Genomic DNA, 18,409 nt, shown 5'->3' on the forward strand with positions numbered 1-18,409 from the left:
TAGAAGTGGAGGCGAGTTTAAGTCAGCGGTGTCAATAATAGCGAGAAGTAATAAAAAGAGTAATTACAATTGCAATTGTACTTATATCATCTGAACTGTATCAATAATGAGTCAAAGTAATGAGAAAGAGTAAACAAAACGTGAATTCAGCGAAAGTCGAGTGCGGCACTAATAACTCGAAGTTATCAAAAGAGTAATCCACATGTCAAGCGGGCGACTGAAATTCCAAGTGATCGAAATAGTGGTGAATATATCAGTAGTCCCCAATAAAATAATCTAATTGTATAAATAATTACTCGAATTTATCAAACGTGAAAGCGAAACACAACTACTGAAGACAAAAGCATGCGTGTATATATTGTGGATCAAATTTACCGACCCCGGGGTTATATAGGGTAGCACTTGGGTTAAGTTAAATGGCGCATGAATTAAATTCCATGGCATTTGGATTAAAATGAGGACGAAAATCCTTTAGAAGCTTCGCCTTCTGCGCGAGCTCGCTGGCTTCCGCGGCGCTTTGGTTGCGCGTGCCTGCGCGTTCACGCTCGTGTTAGCAGGGCAGAAAGCTCGCGCTAAACGCGGAATGCTTCTAGTCTCAGTTTAAGGGTGAACGGAGTATAGTATGAGTTTCGATCGCACATGCACAGCAGGTGGCCAACCCCAGAAAGAAACTGTCGTACGACGTTCTGCGCTCCAGGAATGTACAGTTTCCCTCGTCGCCTCGGCTCGAAGTGACGACTTCGGAGTACTATTCATTTATTCGTATACGGTCTAACGTCAACTGTCGTTCTTAATGCCAGAATGTATGGATGGATGCGTACGGCTCAACCGTCTAAATCGGGCGGCGACTTGCTCCACCTAGCCAGTATTTGTTTAAAGGGATACTGAACCGATATCTGAACTTTTCAAAATAAGCCCCGGACGAGCTGCCCGGGACGTTACTATACCTAAAAATCAAGACCATACCAAGGGATGGTGATCGGATTATTATATTTCTTTGATTGAAGAGCCGCGTTCGAGCAATCCGTCGGCCGGAAGCCGCCGGTGCGATTGACGCCACCGCGAAGGAGCCCTAGCGGAACTGACGTCACAGACCTCTCGCTCCTTGGCAGACTCGGTTGTCCCGCTGCAGTCCTAATGGAGAACCGCGCCGAGTGTTCCTCATTCTGAGCCAGTTTCTTCAATAATTATGCCGCGGTACTGCGCTGCACAAGACTGCTCGAACAGCGTATGTTACAGCGGCAGGCCTGCGCACAAGTTTCCGAGTGAGCCCACGTTGCGGAAGCTGTGGATTCGCGCGGCCCGTCCTTCCCAGCCAACATGGAAGCCCGCCAAAGGCGATTGTCTTTGCACGGAGCACTTCGAAGACGAGGACTACAAGACGAGCCCGAAGTTACTGCAAAGTCTGGGCTTGCCTGTAAAACAGGCCTATTTGAAGCCTGACGTGGTGCCATCGCTCTTCACGCGAAAACGCAAGCGAGAGCGGCACAGCGGCGCCGTGGAAAAACGGCGACGGAAAGAGGTGAGCGCAGTTACTAAAATATTTTTCTGCTTGTTTCTGAGAGGAAAGCACGAATACGAGTGGTCGTGAGATTAGCGTTGTACATTGCGCGACGCTGTTAGCGCAAGCCTGCTAACTCGCCTTTGAGGACGAGCGCGGAGAAACGCCGAGATCGCGTTTTCGCTAGCAGCGTCGCGCAGGGTAAGTGTGTACTATATTCGTGTTCGCTATCGTGCCCTTAGCCGGACGAAAGGTTGCCGCCAATCGCAGGTGCTCCACTGTCGGTATCGTGTACATGGCGAGACTGCAGCTATACTCTGTTTCACCTTATGATGTACCGCAGGAAAGGCTACAAGCTCGAGCTTGTAGCCTTTCCTGCGAGCTCACAGCGTAGGCAGCTGCCTACGCTGTGAGCTCGCGATTCTTGCCTTCGTTGCGGTACAACATAAGGTGAAACGGAGTATAGTAGCTGCGGCGACGGCACTCGGTTTTCGGGCTCATTTGCTAGAAACTTGCTTTGAAGCTACGAGCTTGCGCCGGCACCTTTGGCTCAGTTGTGAAGGCTGGTATTTATCTTTATTACTACTGATAAATGCCAGCTAATTTTAATTTGAGAAATTTGGCATAAACCAATAAATATCGAATTTTGATTTGGGCTACCTGAAAATGGCACATAGGACCGAGCTGAACCATTCCTGGGAGAAGGGTTAATTGATGATCTACGTACTTCCTTTTGGTTTGCAGCGGGTATATTCCGAGCTTGAGCAGGATGTGCAAACTCCGCGGCATCTTGAGCATGTGCTATTCTTCATTGTGGCGCATAAGGAGATGCTGTTGAATTTCGGAATAGGGTACTCACAGTATGAGTGCCACGCCATTTAGAAAAGTGTGCCTGTATACATCATTCTGTTTTGGAAAACTCATTTTCCTCTCTGGTCTGCTCTCCCTGATGAGGTGGTCAAGCTGCTGTCGCTTCATCTGTTCAGTGTTAACCTGGAAGGCAGTTTCTCTCAACTGCGGAAAATAAATGAAAAAGAGCGCTGCAGTTTTTTTTAATGAGAACCTTGTTATGGTACATATTTCCACCCCTTGTTTATATTTCTGATTACTATGACGATATCTTAGTTATAGACCAACACGCGGCCCTGACGTCACGCAGCTGTGGTGGCACTCTTGACGGCACTGCGCAGGCGCAGAGGCTTCACTTCACGTGAATTCGGTTTCTGCGTTCGCACAGTCCCCACACCTGGTGTGGGCAAATGCAGGCTTTTTTGTAAACAGTGTGCCGGTTTATAATATCTTGTTTCGTCTATGTTCTTCCCATACATTGAATACATGCTCGCAGTAATGCTTCACGTCGACAAGTGCCGAGAATGCCTAAAAACCTGGTGGTGTATGGAATTAAATTGCAGCAAAAATCAATTCTAGTGCCAAAAATAGATGCTGCTAAACGCGTGCCAATTTAGAACAAAAATAAACACTGCGAAATCTTTTGCTGAGTTACTCTGTCTTAATCTCGCGGAATGTGGTGTTTATTTATAAAGTTCACTAAGAACACCAGCTGGCCATTTATGACAATTGCACCCCAATCAAGAGGTTATTACAAGTGTTGTTCAATTTCTCGACTCGAGGCAAGGCCACTAATTAACCTCGGTCGTCATTCGACCGTTTCATCTTAGTGTTCATGACTGTGCACTTGACGGTGTGATTTGCTTACCAGTTCAAGCAAAGTCAAGATGAGGAGGGTACACAGAGTGACATGAGCCTAACGAAGATAAGGGCTTGGGCCAGTCACCCTCATTTGAGCAGAACCTGGGTGTTAGCAGCATATTGACAGTGTGTTTGTTTGCATGTTGTAAGTTTTTATGCCTATCATTTATAGATAATTGCTGAATTGCTGGAGGCACCGGCACAAGCAAAGGCCACACTCATCGCTGAAGAAGTCAGCACATCGTCAACCCCTTCTGGTGACGACACTGAGCAAGGTCCTGACTCTGGACATGAACCGATGCGTGATGCAAATGCTGGCATCGAAGAACCTTGTTCGAGTTCAGGTATGTGCGCCAATTGAAACTACTCGGCTGACATATTTTAGTACTGAATTCTGCCAAATTAGGGTAATCTAGCCTATTGCTGATTACATGAGCCAAGGATGATTTTGTTTTGAAAGACACTTTATTTCCTCTGCTGTGAACAGCCCCCTCCATCAGTAATGCCAAACAGGCTCAACCTGACCTTCGGAACGCTGCTACGCAGACCTCGGGCATCTACAGAAATCGAGGTATGTATCTGCAAGAAGAAATTTCACTGAAGGCAGCATTGTTCAGATCGTTGTAACACGTTATGATGGCACAGGCATACAAGTCACCTTGAAGACTTCATCACGAAAGTCCCAAACGAATCCTGTCCTCGTGACACCACGATGCTCCTCACCAAATCATGTCCCCCAGGCTCCATTAGATTGGATGTTGCCTGAAGGGCTGACTCTGTCGCCGCAGCCGCCAGTGCGCAGACAACCAGCTCCACCACCGGACCCACCACAGCTGCCAACAATAAACAATGAGCTGCCCAGTGCAGGCCAGGAAGAGTCTGTTGAAGAGTGTCCCACGGAGCTGCCAGAGCCACACGTGGAAGCAGACAGCCTATACCTCCCCTCTGACGCTAGCTTCCTCATGATGATGTCCGACACCGGCTTTCTGAGGTTGGTATCAGTCGGATATATGTCATCTTTAGTGACGAGTATGAGAGGGTGTGTAAGAGGTTGCTTTTTTCTTTTCTTTTTTTTATTCCAGGGATGCACAGCAGAACACTGCATCTGACAGCGCACTCAGTCAGCATGAGAGCAGCAAAAGCATCGACTACGTCTCGGAACGAAAGTTTATTGTTTTCGAGTCTTGTTTGGACGAGCTACTAGGTAATTGTCCCGAGTGCACTGCACTGTGCCGCATCACAGAGAAGAAGATCAGAGGGACATGTCTCCGGGTGCACAGAATGTGCAACAATGGCCACCAACACACCTGGACCAGCCAACCATCAGTGAATAGGAGGGCCCTGGGCGATGTGCTCCTAGCTGCAGCAACGCTCTTCTCTGGGAGCATCGTCAAAAAAGTGCTGAGGCTCCTCCACCAGATGGGCGTGCCCTGTTTATCGTACGAGACATACTTTAAGATTCAGGGTGCCTTCCTTCTACCAGCGATCAGACAGGTATGGCACGTTTTCAAGCCTTTCCTTTCCTGTGAGAGGTTTATTTTAGGTGCCAATATTTCAGGCTCAGCACTCCTATGGGATCCTGAATGGTGTAGTACATGCGTAGGAAGCACCATATGTTTCTGTCTACAAGTCACACACTCCTATAAACGGCTGTTTTTACAGAAAGCTTGATATATACATGTTTGCAAGTGCGTCTTCAGGGTGCCTCCATCTTGCCGTGTTGGGTTGTGCTTGGGCGCGGCCATAGTCTGATTACGACACCTTAGTGAGGCATCGTAATCAAATTTAATGCGCCCAAGTGCACTCCAACTGGGCAAGGTGACGGCACCCCGAGGCCGTACTTGCAAACGTCTATAGGTGGCACATCTTTATACGGGCCGCAAGGCAAAACTGCATTGATAAGCTGTCATATGTATATTGTAATATAAGCACAAGTAAGAGCCAGCTTCAATGTTCTTGCGAACTACCGTGGGAAATTTGTTCTGATATGGCCGGCTGTAAGCTCTGCTGGAAGCCGGCATATTGCCAAGGTTCCAATTGTAAGGAAAAGCTGATCCGCCGACCCGAAGGCCACATCTAATGGATCTAGGTCTGTACGATTCAATACACTGCAGCACCCGAGGCTACATCTAATGGATCTAGGTCTGTGCGATGCCATACAAACTACAGGCTCTGCCGATTCTCCTTTGTTGTAACTTTGATACGGCCTTGCACAGCTATGGCTTATACTTGCAAAAAAAGCGGTGTAAGTCGCACCTCTGTGTAAGATGCAGTGACAGGAATTTGAGGAAAGAAACAACTTATGTGCTGGAAAATATTGTAAATAGGGAGAGCTGAGATGTCCTCTGTTCCTCTGCACCTATTTTTACCACACTCCTGGGGTGGAAAGGTACCAACTGTGTGGGCAAAGCAAGTATATACAGGGTTCATGGCACATACTTCAAGCTCGAAGACTCGCCGCATTCCATGTGGGTGAATTGTCGCCCTATGTGTTTCTAAACGTGGAGGCAACGTTTTTAATTAATTCTTATTCTCCTGCTTCGTGACTGATTGCACCTACTGGATAAGTGTACAGTGTAAAGGGCAGATTTTGATTTGGGGAATAAGTAAAAGAATCAAAAATAAATGTTTCCCAGGCCGATCGTAAAGATTAATCGGCGAGTACTCTATTTTTTATACGGGGTGGCATTTCTTCAAGGTTAAAAAAACGAGCCCGCTCTTGAGAAGGCGGCTCCTCGGCAGCCAAACTGTCCTTGTTGATTGCTACGAGGGGAACAAGACCTGAACAGGCAGGGGTGTATGCGACCTAAATAAGTGCAAAACTATGCTTCTTGAGTTTCAATACGGAAAATGTCAAAAGCTATTCATCAACTAGCCCTTGCATAGATAATAGAAAGTAAAAAAGTGTTTTGCCAATCTACCTAGTAGTGCATATGTGCCTTCAATATTTATACTCACGACTCGGAGCATTTCATCCCCTCATTTTGAAAAGAAAGAAAGACGAATTACAATTTGTCAATGCTTTGATCGCATTTACTGGGATTCAAACTTAAATGCTGAACTTCCATGGACGTTCACATAAAGAAAAGAAGCTTGCAGTATACTTATAGGTGAAATGAAAAGCATGTTCAGGATTTATGTTTGTTTACAAAAGTCTTTGCAAATAAACTTCCAGGTGTGGAACAGGAAACAAAACGAGCTCTTCGAGCAAGCAAGTGGACGAGAACTGGTCCTCGCTGGTGATGGGCGGTCAGACTCCCCCGGGCACTCAGCAAAATATGGAACATACACCGTCGTCGACGTGTCAACGAAGAAGGTTCTCCATGTGGAAACAGTGCAGGTAAATTTCCCCTGCTATAAATGTTCTGATGCTTCTGTTCTTCTGGAATGAAACCTTTCTGTAATTAATTGAAAATGAATGGCGAAAACAACTTGTTTCAGACATGGGTTGTCTCATTCAACAGCTCTAGTTGACTTCGTTCTGGATACTTCATGTTCGGTGTGATAATGCAATGTTTTATTTGTCACTTCAGTCCAACGAAACGAAGGGCAGCTGGGCAATGGAGCTCGAGGGCCTGAAAAGGACTCTACTGATTTGTGAAGCCAATGGATTGACTGTGGGAGGAATCATCACTGATCGCCACTCCATGATCAAGTCATTCCTTGCCAAGTGGTACCCCCAGATTCGGCACATGTTCGACTGCTGGCACGTTGCAAAAGGTGAGCCATAAGTAATCGGGGTTCCAGGTTATGCAAAAACAAAAAAAAACATTTAATTGCAGAACACTCCTACCCTTGCCTGTCACTATACTTTGTTTCTGCATATGTTGTACTGCAGGAAAGGCTACAAGCGGGAGCTCCTTGCTGTATGGCAACTGCTCGGCGGCACAAGCTCTCGTGCAGCAGGAGCAGCTGCCAAGGCCATGAGCTTGCGCTTCTAGTTTTCGCTGCAGTACAATATAAGCTGAAACATAAGCCGTGTTTACATGAATGCGGCTTAGTCGCATCGAATCCAGTTGTCGCATTCAATGCGGTGATGTAAACAAACAATACAGTAGGAGAGCGCATCGCATTCAAGTCGCTAGACAGAGGTGGATTGAGATGGCGAATGCACATTTATTCAAAACATGTAAATGGAGGTTGCATCGCAATTTGGATCGGGGAGGATTATGGGAAGGCACCCGCTCTGGGAGCAAGCGAACAGCTGAGAACATGGCGGCAGCCACCCTCGGCGGCGGCGGAGAGCAGTCCGTGTGGTCGCCCGCAATATTTTCTTCAGAGAAGAACCGCAAGCTTTTATTGTCAAACTATGTGAGCGACATATAGCAAATCTGCTCGGTAAAGCGGCCCTTGTCCAGGCCTCGCGAAATAGGACCTTCGTGTCCGAAGGAGTCCCTAGAGCCTTCAGTGCAAGGACAGACGCCGATAGCTCTGAGCACTGCATGCTAGGCAGAAAGAGGAGCTCCAACCTCGGTGCCGTTCCTGGCTGTGCCAGAGCCTTTCGGCCTCAGGGTCCGGTCGCGGTTGGCAAGGTTGGGCGAGGTGGCGTCCCCAGAGCGGTTGGGAACGATCTCGCTCACCAGGCCATGCGCATGCCGACTTCGAGCCCAAACTGCTTGGGTTTTGATGTTTCTCCCGTCCCGTAACTATTTGCGCAGCATCGAAGACAGCAGGCACAAACTTTACACTCGACGAAAGCGTCTAAAAAGTAAAGTGTCCTAGAGTGAGGTATCGCCATGTTTTTTTTTATACTTGAGAAAATGGGGCAGGATTGGGTTTTTCTTGTTTTTGGTGTTCATAATTATGAACTCTTTATTTTGTCAAGCTGTTGTTTCTGGCAATGTAAGCTTGGTGCTTAGCAGAATGAATACAATGCTTCATTTTTCAGGCATCAAGAAACGCATGGTCTCAGCTGGGAAACTCAAATCCCTTGTGGGACTCCAAGACTGGGTGCAGGCAACTGTCAAGCACCTCTATTGGTGTGCGGAATCCAGCGATGGAGCGCCAGAGGAGATCCTTCCTAAGTGGACTTCCCTGGTGGGACACGTGGCTGACTTGCACGAACATGCCGACCCCCTGTATCCAAGGTGCCAGCACGGAGACCTGGGGAAGAAAAAGTGGCTTCCTGAGGGCAAGTAGACCACAGCATATTAACAGTGTTGACATGTTAGTGTTTCATACCAAGTGATGCTGTGAAGTATACACCAACTCATGTTTGCAAACAAACAGGTCCGGCCGATAGCAGTGCCACACATTGCGCAATGAGATGTGGGCAGACATGCTGGTCTGCCCACAAAACAAATTTTGCCTTGCACGCATGCTTGTCAAAGCCTTATGATTATTTACTTTGAATCGTTTATAAGAGGAAGACCAGCGCTCGTGGACCATAGAATTACACTTTCAGCGTTCTCCTCAATGCTTGGGTATTTAGAAAAAGGTCTGCTGCGACGCTGTCTGCTTTTGTGTGGTATGAATACCCGGCCGATTCAGTCAAGGCAATCCGTTTTCCAAAGACGTTGCCATGCTGACAATTATCGCATTCATTTAGGCTTAGAAATGGCCAGAATGGAAAGACTAAAAAATGTGGCAAGGTCATTGCTCATGCTTTGCGATTTAAGTGAGGTAAGGCAAAGTGAAGGCTCCTGCACCATTCGTTGCTGATTAACGCACCCGATACTGCAGCTACAACGACATATTAGTTCCAAAGCGAGCAGCGCTAACTCACCGGGGCACTGCCATGTTTCCCCGCATCTCTACCGAGCCAGTCGCGTGATTTCAAAATCCCTCGCCTAGGTACTGCAGTCAACTTGTAGCCATAGTTAGCGCTTCAAGCAAACGGGCCCTGGTGTGCCTTTTCTAGTGGAACCGCAATTTGCTCACACATAAAACTTTTGAATTGGCCTCAGGTTGAATTCTTTAACAATTTCAACCAAGTTGTTGTACTGGTTCTTAGTTTCAAGGTGTCTGATTATGAATGTGGCAAGTTTACTGGCTCTCTATACTGGTTAGTCCGTGTGGCAGCCAGGGAAGAACCTATGACTGCTGGTAGAGGGGAGTGAGCCGATAGGTGGTAGCTTCAGCTTCCTTCCGCGTGCATCGTTACCGCGCGGTGTTTATACGGACCGCTGGGACCTGTGCTTACATGTTCGGGCACACGAGTCAACCAAGCATGACGATTTGGTGCATCATGCCTTTGCAAAATTAAAATCGGCATCGCTTGGTCTATTCGATAAAAAAATCTAGGCATCATAAACACGGTCAGTAAGCAGGACTGGTAGCAGCCTATTAAACTTACCCAATTTAATCTGTTCTCATCAGCTCTAACCCTTTTATTAACCTCTGGATATCATATATTTTTAATTTAATTACACAAAACTACTACTTTTTCTTATGAGCCTTAGTGTTATTGTTGTAATAGCAGATTTGAAATCACACAGTCTGTAATACAAGTGTCCTACTTTATCCAGGACTTCAGGCACACGACAAGCTAAAGAGCATCGTGCTGTCAAAGCCACTGCTGAAAGACATCCCGCAGCTCTCAACCTCAGCGCAAACCTACGCAACTGAGTGCTTTCACAGCACTGTGAACCAGTTCGCACCGAAGTCGACACACTTCGGTTACGAGAGCATGCAGGCAAGGTATGCAAGCTAACCAATTGTTTGCATGTGCCCGCTAAAGTCTTAACTTTTCAGAGTCTTTGTGGCAGCGCTGCATTTCAACGAAAACAGCGACAGGCCACAGGCGACTACTAAGGAAGGCAAAAAAAGGTTCCTGGTCAAGCGGCCTAAACAAACAAAGAGGCCAATTGCATCTCCCATGAAAGGGCCCTGCACATACGGTAAGATGTCAAAACGAGTACAACTACCAGCTTCTAACATCTAGTCTTAATTTCAGCCTATGTACAAGAGCTCATGAAGGAAACCCTCGCCCTCAATTGCCACTACCCGTCGTACCGAGCTGCACGAAAGGCCAACTGTGTCGAGGCTCCCCCAACTCTGTCCAGTGGATATGAACGCCCCAACAAGGACCTGCTCATCTCTAACCACCGTTCCCGGTTCAACTGCTAAGCTGAAGCTGAAGGAACATGTACTGTCGGGGAAAAATCAAATGCGAACAGAAGAACGCGTGGCTTGCGGTACAAGCTGCGCCGCCTGGAAGCGAGCCTAGGGGCGAGGGTGCATGGCCTACCCGATGAGTTTACGCCCTTCGCTCGGCACTCCCCAAGCTTCAGCAGTCCGCCTCTTAGTGCACTGAAAGCTATCACCACTATCTTTGCTCACTCGGCGCATGCGGCACAAGGAAGCTTGCTGCTTGTAGCAGCTAAAGCGCGCACTCTCTCGGAGCGAGCAAAGATAGAGGTGGTAGCTTTCAGTGCACTAAGAGACGCACTGATGAAGCTTAGGGAGCGCCAAGCGGAGAGCATAAACATATCGGAGTAGGCCACGCACCTTCGCCCCTAGGCTCACTTCCAGGCAGCGCAACCTGTACCGCAAGCCACGCGCTCCTCTGTTTGCATATCATTTTTCCCTGACAGTACATTGTGCAGGAACTTGAAACATTTATTTACACTATGCACAAGCAGCATCAATCGCATCTGTTCCGAGCACGAGCCCCCGGCCGCCATTTCAAAACGTCTGTGGCCCATTTTCTCGTCTTAGGTCTCCGATTGTTGGTACAGACTCCCCACCGAATGGGTGTTACCCCATTTTAAATTTGTTATCTCTAGCGGATAGAGAAGTTGGTCTTTTCAGAAGACTGCCCCTGGCCGGGCGCACTATACATGCAAAAATCCTGCCGTCTCGCCCACAGAAAACCTTTTCAACTCTTCCTATCTTCCGGAGTAAACGTGGGAGCTGTTCCTTCAGAAGGACGAGCCCGCCCACCTCCAGACGTGGCGATTGCTGGCCTTTTGTTTCAAGGGCAGATCGAAGTTCTCTCGGGTAGTCTGACCTCCCGTTACCCAGAGCCTGTTAAAGAATGCTTTCCTTTGTTTCCATATTTCTCGGAGCATCTCTGGAGACGACGCAAAGTCTTCTCTTTCAGCCACTGGAAGTGCTGTCAGTCGTCCTCCCCTGAAAAAGCTAGTCGGTGTGAGCGGCTGGCCTTCGTCAAGCTCATTGTAAACGAATGTTGGGGGACAAGAATTTAGCATCGCCTCAATTTCGCATAGGACTGTGGACAACTCTTCTGCTGCGTTCATAGTTTTTCTTCTGATCACTTTTCTTAGTCCCACCTTCACGTATCAAACCAGTCGCTCGTAGAATCCTCCCCACCAAGGAGCACGCTCAACAATAAAACTCCCCTCGATGGTTGCATTGGCGAAGTGATTCACCACTTCTGAGTGTCGTAGGATCTTCCGAAGTTCTGCCAGGTCTCTGGAGGCTCGCTTGAAGGTTAGCGCATTGTTTGAGTAGATGATGCGGCAAAGTCCCCTCCATGACACAAACTTACGGGCAGCTACAAGAAAACTTCTCGTTGAAACGTCTGGTACGAGCTCCAAGTGGACCACCCGCGCCACTGGACAAGTGAACAGCGTGATGTACGACGTCCTTTGCCTGTATGTACAGCAGTCCTGCAAAATCTACACCAACTACCTCGAAAGGTTCAGCCTGCATCGTTCTCGTACGCAGCAGAGGTCCCGCTGGAGCACTCGCCGGAATAGCACTAAATCGCTGGCACGTTACACACAGCGCAGCATCTTCTTCACCAGCTCTCGTACCCCGAAGGATCCAATACCTCTCGCGGAGCTGGACTGGAGTGTGTCTTACTCCTGCATGTAACACCATCCTGTGAGCGTCGATCACAAGTACCGTGGAATATCGATGCTCTTTCAGTAGTACGATAGGGTTTCGTTCATCGTATGTCATGTTGTTCGATCGGAGTCGCCCTCTTATGCGAAGCACTACCTCTTGGTTGATGAAACTACTGAAGTCTCGAAGAGAAGTGGATGGGGTCTCGGTTCTGCTGGTCGCACGTCGAAGCTTGGCGGCAAACGCCGATATTAGCTTTTAGCCAATATGTCCGCGCTCCTTGGATTTCCTCTGCAGTCAGAGGCCCCGATTGTTTTCCCGTTGACCTAACGTTGTGAAGGAATCGAAACATCCACACTCTTGTTCTGTTGAGTTTTGAAGCTGAGCTGAATGCGGTGACATCAAGCAACGTTGCAGATGGTGTTGAAATGTCCAATATGTCAGCTCTCGGTCCCCTCTCCTCGAGCTTATATCGAGGTGGCTCCTCGCGCTTCTCCTTGGGCCATTCTTTAGCTGGCAGCGGCAACCAACTGGTCCCCGAACAACAGAGTGGAGTGGAGACCAATCCAAGGTGGTCAGACCTCGTGACATGAGGTCGGCGGGGTTCTCCTTTCCCGGCAGGTGGTGCCATGTCACACATTGCAGTTCTTCTGTGGCATTCCAGCAACCTTGTCATTTGCCAACCTGATGTCTGCCCTCTATGGAAGGCAGACTTCGCACCTCCCAATGGTCTTGGCGATCATAGTTTCGGAGTCTCGCATGACATCGTTGTCCGAAGGATCGTCCACCGATGTGTCGATGACACCCATCCTCTGAAGTTCCCAGAATTGCTTGAGGCTTGGCATGGGTTCGGGCTCTTGGACCGCCGTTCTCCGCATGACCACCCTGGAGCAACTAATAACCCGGGAGCTTGACCCTTTTCGTCCCTGAACCGCCCATCCGAATACGGGCTGCACTGCAGTCAAGCTTCCTCTGTCGGTGAATCTTTCCAATGATGTACTCCCAGTAGTGATCCGGGCCAAGCAGGATATCGATGCCCCGATGTTCCAGTCCGGTCATGGCATCTCCTACTAAGCAACCGAGCTCCTTTAATGTCGCGACGATGGATTAATCTGGGCTCGGGAGATTTTGTTCGCAGATGGTAGGTGTTTCTAGCATGTCGATTTCATATTTTTCGTAGTACTGTTGGTCCCGCAAAGTAAGCTGCACCCTGCGAAACAATACGTTCGGTGCTTTCGCCTCTGAACACGCCGAACGTGAGGATCTCCATCCCGAGTTGTTTGCAACCGAGTCTCTGGGACAGCTCCTCCGTAATGAAGGAACGTTGACTGCTGCTGTCAAAAAGAATTCGGGATAGTCTTCTTTTGTTTTTGTTCTCGGCCCATGCGGTCACCGTCTGCAAGAACACTGCTGGCTTGCAGTTCTTTTCATTGATCTGAAGACTGACCGGTGTTTTATCTTCGCTTTCTGTTTTATTCACCGCGAAAAGTCGTTCCAGTACGTAATCCGGGTCACACATAGTAGGCGCATGCCATCCTTGACACCTGGTGCAACACGGCGTGCTTCGGCACATTCTCGCCGTGTGGTTTGCTTTTGTGCAACGAAAGCATCTGTTGCCAGCCTGTAATCTTTGTTTTTTTTTTCTCAGTGAGCTCAATATTGGCGTTGCAGTCAGGTGTGGCGTGTTCTTCGGATTTGCAGAACTAACACTCTAAGCCTTCAGTCTTGCCATACAAGGCCGCTGCGGTAGAGTTTCGAAGGTTTGTGTAGTTTGAAAGTTTCTTCGGCAGTTCTTGTTTAGGGAAACGAATTGCAGGCTTACCGCCAAAGTCGTCCTCTTGTTCCTCTGACGTCCTTTCCCAGCTCTCGACTTCAACTCGAATAAATTTGAGTAGAGTCTGTAGAGCTCTTAGATGAACATTCTCTGTTGGAGACTCGGGACTGGTGCCCGTCACTGCGGTGGCGTTCTTGGTGTCCTCCAACGACATCTTCCGGTTGTAATCCAGGGACATGTCCTTCGGTAGTGCTCGCAGTAGGAGCGAGTAGAGCATGGCGCAGTAGGATTCCTCGCCCACACCCAGTGCTCCAAGTCCCCAGATGTGCGCCTGAAGACTGTCGTACAAACGACGCAGGGTTCGGGCATTGCCCTGTAGTGGTACCTTCTGGATGTCCATCAGACTTTCCATGTGGTTGTGTACCAGAGTCTCTTGCTTGCCGAACCGCTGCTGTTGAAGGTCGATCACGTCCGCATAGCATTGAGCGGTTGGCTGTAGTTTCGGATGGCAGCTGATCCATCTCCGGTAAGCGCTGATCTCAGGTAATTGAACTTTTTCGATGGAGTCAGTTCCGGATTCTCGTGGATTGTGGTTTCACTCCCAGAATGCTTGCCAATTCTTCCGGTTGCCGTTGAACTTGATAAATTCTAATTTTGGAAGCTTGACTTTCTACGGCTGTTGCTCTCCAATCGTTCGAGGGACCACTTGCTCGTTGGCTGTTCTCCACGCCCTTCGCCTTCTTTCTGAGCTTCGTGAGGCATGTGACAATCTTGTCAGTATAATCTATGATTGGCGTGAACTCCATTTTCACGTCTCTTTCGGTAATCAAAGGCTCGATCGCGGCATCTACGTGGCCGAGTTGATCCCGAGAGAGGCTTATGCACTCAATCAAAATCTCTAGGTGATCGATGACTGCTGGAGTCAGCTGAAATAATTCTTTTGCCTCGCTGAGGAGTTTAGTTACTTGTGTTTGCAGAGTCTTCCGTTTCTTCTTGAGGATGTCCATGATCTTTCAGTCTTGTCTCGATGGAACGTTGCTTCTGTCGTTCGATAGGTATTGCTTCGGTCTACCAGATTCCCTTCGTCGAATCGTTACGTAGCGGGTTTCCGCACAAAATGCATGAACTTCTGGTGGTCATTGTTGGTTACGTTGATGCAAACATTTATTTACACTATGCACAAGCAACAAAGCAGTTCGATCTGACGTGTCAATCTCATGTGTTCCGAGCACAAGCCCTGGGCCATGCGCTCCCAGGCCACTAGCTCCTTGCCATGAGCTCCTTTTCAAAACGTCTCTGGCCCATTTCCTCGTCTCCAGTCTGTGATCGTTGTTACACATTGTTTGTAAAGTAAAAAATTGGTTAGTTTGCAATAAACAGTGAGTTTCTTATATGTCAAATATTGATCTCTTCATTCTAACATTAATTATGTACTGCTCGTGCAAGCTGTTGCTCCCAAGTGCTTGGTAGGAAAAGATACATAATTAGGAGGTTTGAAGGTAGATAGCATGCAAACTTACTCAGCACTTTGACTGCTTGAAGCCCGTGTAGTCTGCAGGGTTCGGGGCGGGGAACTCTTTGCGGACCCTGGTCACCACGCAGCTGGGCAAGGTGACCCGGTTCTCCTTTCCGAGCCTTCCGTGTATCCACCAAACAAATTGGCAGTATGCCGTGTACCTGTACTTACTGCAATGATAACATAATAAAGTTATTTAGTTACACTGCCAGGTATCCACTTGGAACTAGAAGGCATTCATTGTTTTTAGTTCGATGGCCAGCAGCAAGACGCCACAAGCTGTAGTTTCATTAAAACATGCATATTCGAGCGAGCAAGCATGTAATGAATGGTTTGCTTCTAAATTTTGGGTATGTTTTTCAGGCCACCAATAAAAACCTGCCTGTGTCGGAAACTTCAATTGCCAACATTGAGGCACTGCCTTTTCTGGTTCATCTAATGCAAATCTCGCTTTGCATCCTCCCTTTATTTACAAAGCGGTGCACATGATAGTAAAAAAGTATAGTAATTTAGTTTCACTGTACGTACGCATTTATCTCCTTTATGTTTCTTGTGCTGAGAGGCCGGCAGACTCTCAGCTTCCTGTACTCTAAGTCCAGGATATCCCTGTCCAGGCAGTACAGCTCGAAGAGCCTGTGTGCCGTGATGCAGGGAAGGCTCCCAGCCTTCTCTTTGACCTTGCACTGCTCCTTGCAGCACACACTTTCCACTGGTGTGGACATGGTGCCACACCGGGATTCGCAGCAGCACCTGTTTCCCAAAGGTAGAAACATGAATTAGTGCATATGTCAACATTTCTGTAATGCTGTGTGGGCACTGGTGTGGCTACACACTTTGCCTCTTTTCTCAATCCAATTGTGTCGCCCAAACACTGCTCAAGCCTCAGATGCCTTTTGGGAGTATCCACAACCACGATGCAGTCACTATACAGCAGCTACATTTTTGCGTATAATAATATAGTAATACTTTATTCATATTCCGGAATCTTTGACCCAGGCATAGAGGGCCGCAAAAAAGCAGTGCTGCCCATGCCACAAAGGCCTGAGTGCCCAACCTGGGGCCCAGCATTGCGCAAACACGTGCATAATAAAAAAAAAAAACAAAAAAAAAACGTACAGCGCGCACGTGAGTACTTCGACGGTGTATCGGCACTACGTGCAGGTTCAAGTCCGCACGCAGCTGATGCATCTTCAATTTCTAACGCGCCTTCGCGGGACAGGTGCACGGGTAGCCCTGCCTTAGCACTGACAGTTTCTAGCAAAAGGAGGCGCATCTTTCTGTAGCCCAAACGATGGAGCCGATAAGTTCAGGTTGGAGCTTACTCGCCGCCGCTCGGCGATACCAAGAGCATGTCAGTCACTAGTACACCTGATAACATAATATATAAAACCCCATTTATCATCGGTTCTTCGAGGCTACAAGTCAACTTCGCGCAACCCCAAAACAATCGGTTCATCGAGGCTGCAAGTCAACTTCGCGCAACCCCAAAACAATCGCTCTCCCGGGCCTATGCAAGACATACGCTGCGCCATGTGCGCGTGTTCTTACCAGCGTGTGTTGAGTAGCCGCCGCCTGTCACTTCGCGGCAGAGCGTCTGGCGAGGAGTCCGCTGCTGGCTCCGTTGAAGTTTCATTACTGTCCGACGTCGCGGACGGGTCGCAGGCGTAAGGCAGCACCTTACGCCTCTTCGCTGGCAGGTGCTCGCGCTCCTCATCCGACGGTACTGCGTCGCTCCCGCTCCCGCTGCAGCTACTGCTGCTGCTGCTGCCGCTCTTGGCGCACGCACGTGTCGCCATAACCACGCCACCGAGCTCGAGGTAAACGCGGCAGGTCACAGGTGACAGCAGACCAACTAAGTTGTGATTTTTCGCGTCTCCTGAGGCAGCTGCGCGAGGTCTCTGAGGTCTTTGACGTCACGAAGCGAGGTTCCGGAGACGCTCACCAGGGGCACCTTAAAATGCTTATTTTCCGGTTTATTAAAATTTACGTGGTATTTTCGCTTTACCAGCGCCAGTAAAAATTAAATGACGTGCCATTCTTGCGATTAAGACCAAAAACGTCGACCCGATTTCACAGTTCAGTATCCCTTTAAAGAATAGTTAACGCCTACGTAACGTATGCAACATTAAGGTTAAGCCTTTTAATGGTAACACTCGGTTTTGGCCAATCGCGCTTCGTAAACAGGACGGTGGGGAACTACGCGGAACAGCCATCGAAGAATTGCAGCGCCCGCTTCCCAACACGTGTCGGCCAGCGCGGTTGCTCCCCGCGGTCTGCATGGCGTGAGGGAAAGGCCAGCGGCCCATTTGGCTAATGACCCCGACGCGCTCAGAGAGGCCCCCCGGCAGCACGTCTTGGCCAATTTCCCCGGCGAAAGCTTCGTGCTGCGCGCTTTTAGCAACGCTCCGAGCGCTCATTTGCATATCCTGACATACTAGCGCGCAGGACAGAGGACCCAAAGAAGAAAAAAAAAAGGAAGGCGAACGCGTTTCGCCGAATGTGAAATACAAATTCGGGGGATCTTTGGTTCGCTTCCTCGTTGCATTAGATTTCTTTTTTTTTTTTTTTTTTTCTGGGACGGCTAGGTTCCGGGGGAATGAGCAGGAAGGCGGGGGATGCAAGTCTTTCCTAGATGTGGGTGCTCTGCGTGCATGCGTGAGCGAAATTTTGCGTGTGCTAGAGTCGATTTGTACCGACTATACGAAGACAGAAGAAGAAAGAAAGCCGGAATTAAGGAAGCAACGCGAAAGTTTTCAAACTTCGGCTCAAAAAGGTCTTTTGTGTCGACTACCTTTTATACTGGAATCCGTTTTGTAAAGTAAGAAGTCGTTTTCGAAAAGTTTAACGCGGCCATACTCTCAAACAACGCAAACGCAAAACGAAAACAGAAAAGAAGGTACGAAAGAAACAGAAAGAAAGAGAGAGAAAGAGGAGGGGAACGGTGCGGCCGAAATTGCCGTCACGTTTTTATTTTACGCCTTGGCTAAGTGACGTGACTCGAGACAACCGCGTTTAACTCGAGATGGAACCATACATCACCGCGTCGTTAATTCATCGTGTACCCTGCTTTGCAGATCCGGTGCTAGCAACCCTGCTTATCTTTTGGAAAACGCGGAAGAGCTTAATTATGCGAGATAAAATGCACGGAAGTCATTAC

General features: G+C 48.5%; 2 protein-coding genes across 2 annotated transcripts; one reads left to right on the plus strand and one right to left on the minus strand.

Annotated features, from left to right (window-relative positions):
• Positions 1 to 1,159: 1,159 nt before the first annotated feature.
• On the plus strand, positions 1,160 to 10,319 carry LOC115322491. Its single transcript, XM_040210012.3, has 11 exons — positions 1,160 to 1,522; positions 3,384 to 3,555; positions 3,699 to 3,782; positions 3,857 to 4,202; positions 4,294 to 4,705; positions 6,387 to 6,551; positions 6,745 to 6,931; positions 8,100 to 8,342; positions 9,679 to 9,850; positions 9,905 to 10,050; positions 10,107 to 10,319. Exons 1-11 carry the CDS (start codon positions 1,190 to 1,192, stop codon positions 10,277 to 10,279), a joined length of 2,433 nt encoding a protein of 810 aa, XP_040065946.1. The 5' UTR covers positions 1,160 to 1,189; the 3' UTR covers positions 10,280 to 10,319.
• A 4,937-nt stretch (positions 10,320 to 15,256) lies between these two features.
• LOC115327026 (P2X purinoceptor 7-like) lies at positions 15,257 to 15,974 on the minus strand. Its single transcript, XM_040210013.3, has 2 exons — positions 15,781 to 15,974; positions 15,257 to 15,422 (listed from the first exon to the last, which is right to left on the minus strand). The coding sequence occupies exons 1-2, from the start codon at positions 15,972 to 15,974 to the stop codon at positions 15,257 to 15,259; spliced, it is 360 nt and encodes a 119-aa protein (XP_040065947.3).
• Between the last annotated feature and the right edge of the window lie 2,435 nt (positions 15,975 to 18,409).

Source organism: Ixodes scapularis, unplaced genomic scaffold, assembly GCF_016920785.2.
Source record: "Ixodes scapularis isolate PalLabHiFi unplaced genomic scaffold, ASM1692078v2 PGA_scaffold0__279_contigs__length_252992795, whole genome shotgun sequence".
NCBI classification, from domain to species: Eukaryota; Metazoa; Arthropoda; class Arachnida; order Ixodida; family Ixodidae; genus Ixodes; species Ixodes scapularis.

Bases quoted from the DNA above. Each gene is read 5' to 3' on its own strand.
- LOC115322491 (XM_040210012.3), top strand. From the start codon at position 1,190: ATGCCGCGGTACTGCGCTGCACAAGACTGCTCGAACAGCGTATGTTAC. The intron at 3,556-3,698 runs GTATGTGCGCCA...TGCTGTGAACAG, and splicing joins AGAACCTTGTTCGAGTTCAG to CCCCCTCCATCAGTAATGCC. The intron at 8,343-9,678 runs GCAAGTAGACCA...TACTTTATCCAG, and splicing joins GAAAAAGTGGCTTCCTGAGG to GACTTCAGGCACACGACAAG.
- LOC115327026 (XM_040210013.3), bottom strand. From the start codon at position 15,974: ATGTCCACACCAGTGGAAAGTGTGTGCTGCAAGGAGCAGTGCAAGGTC. The intron at 15,423-15,780 runs GTACGTACAGTG...TTATCATTGCAG, and splicing joins AACATAAAGGAGATAAATGC to TAAGTACAGGTACACGGCAT.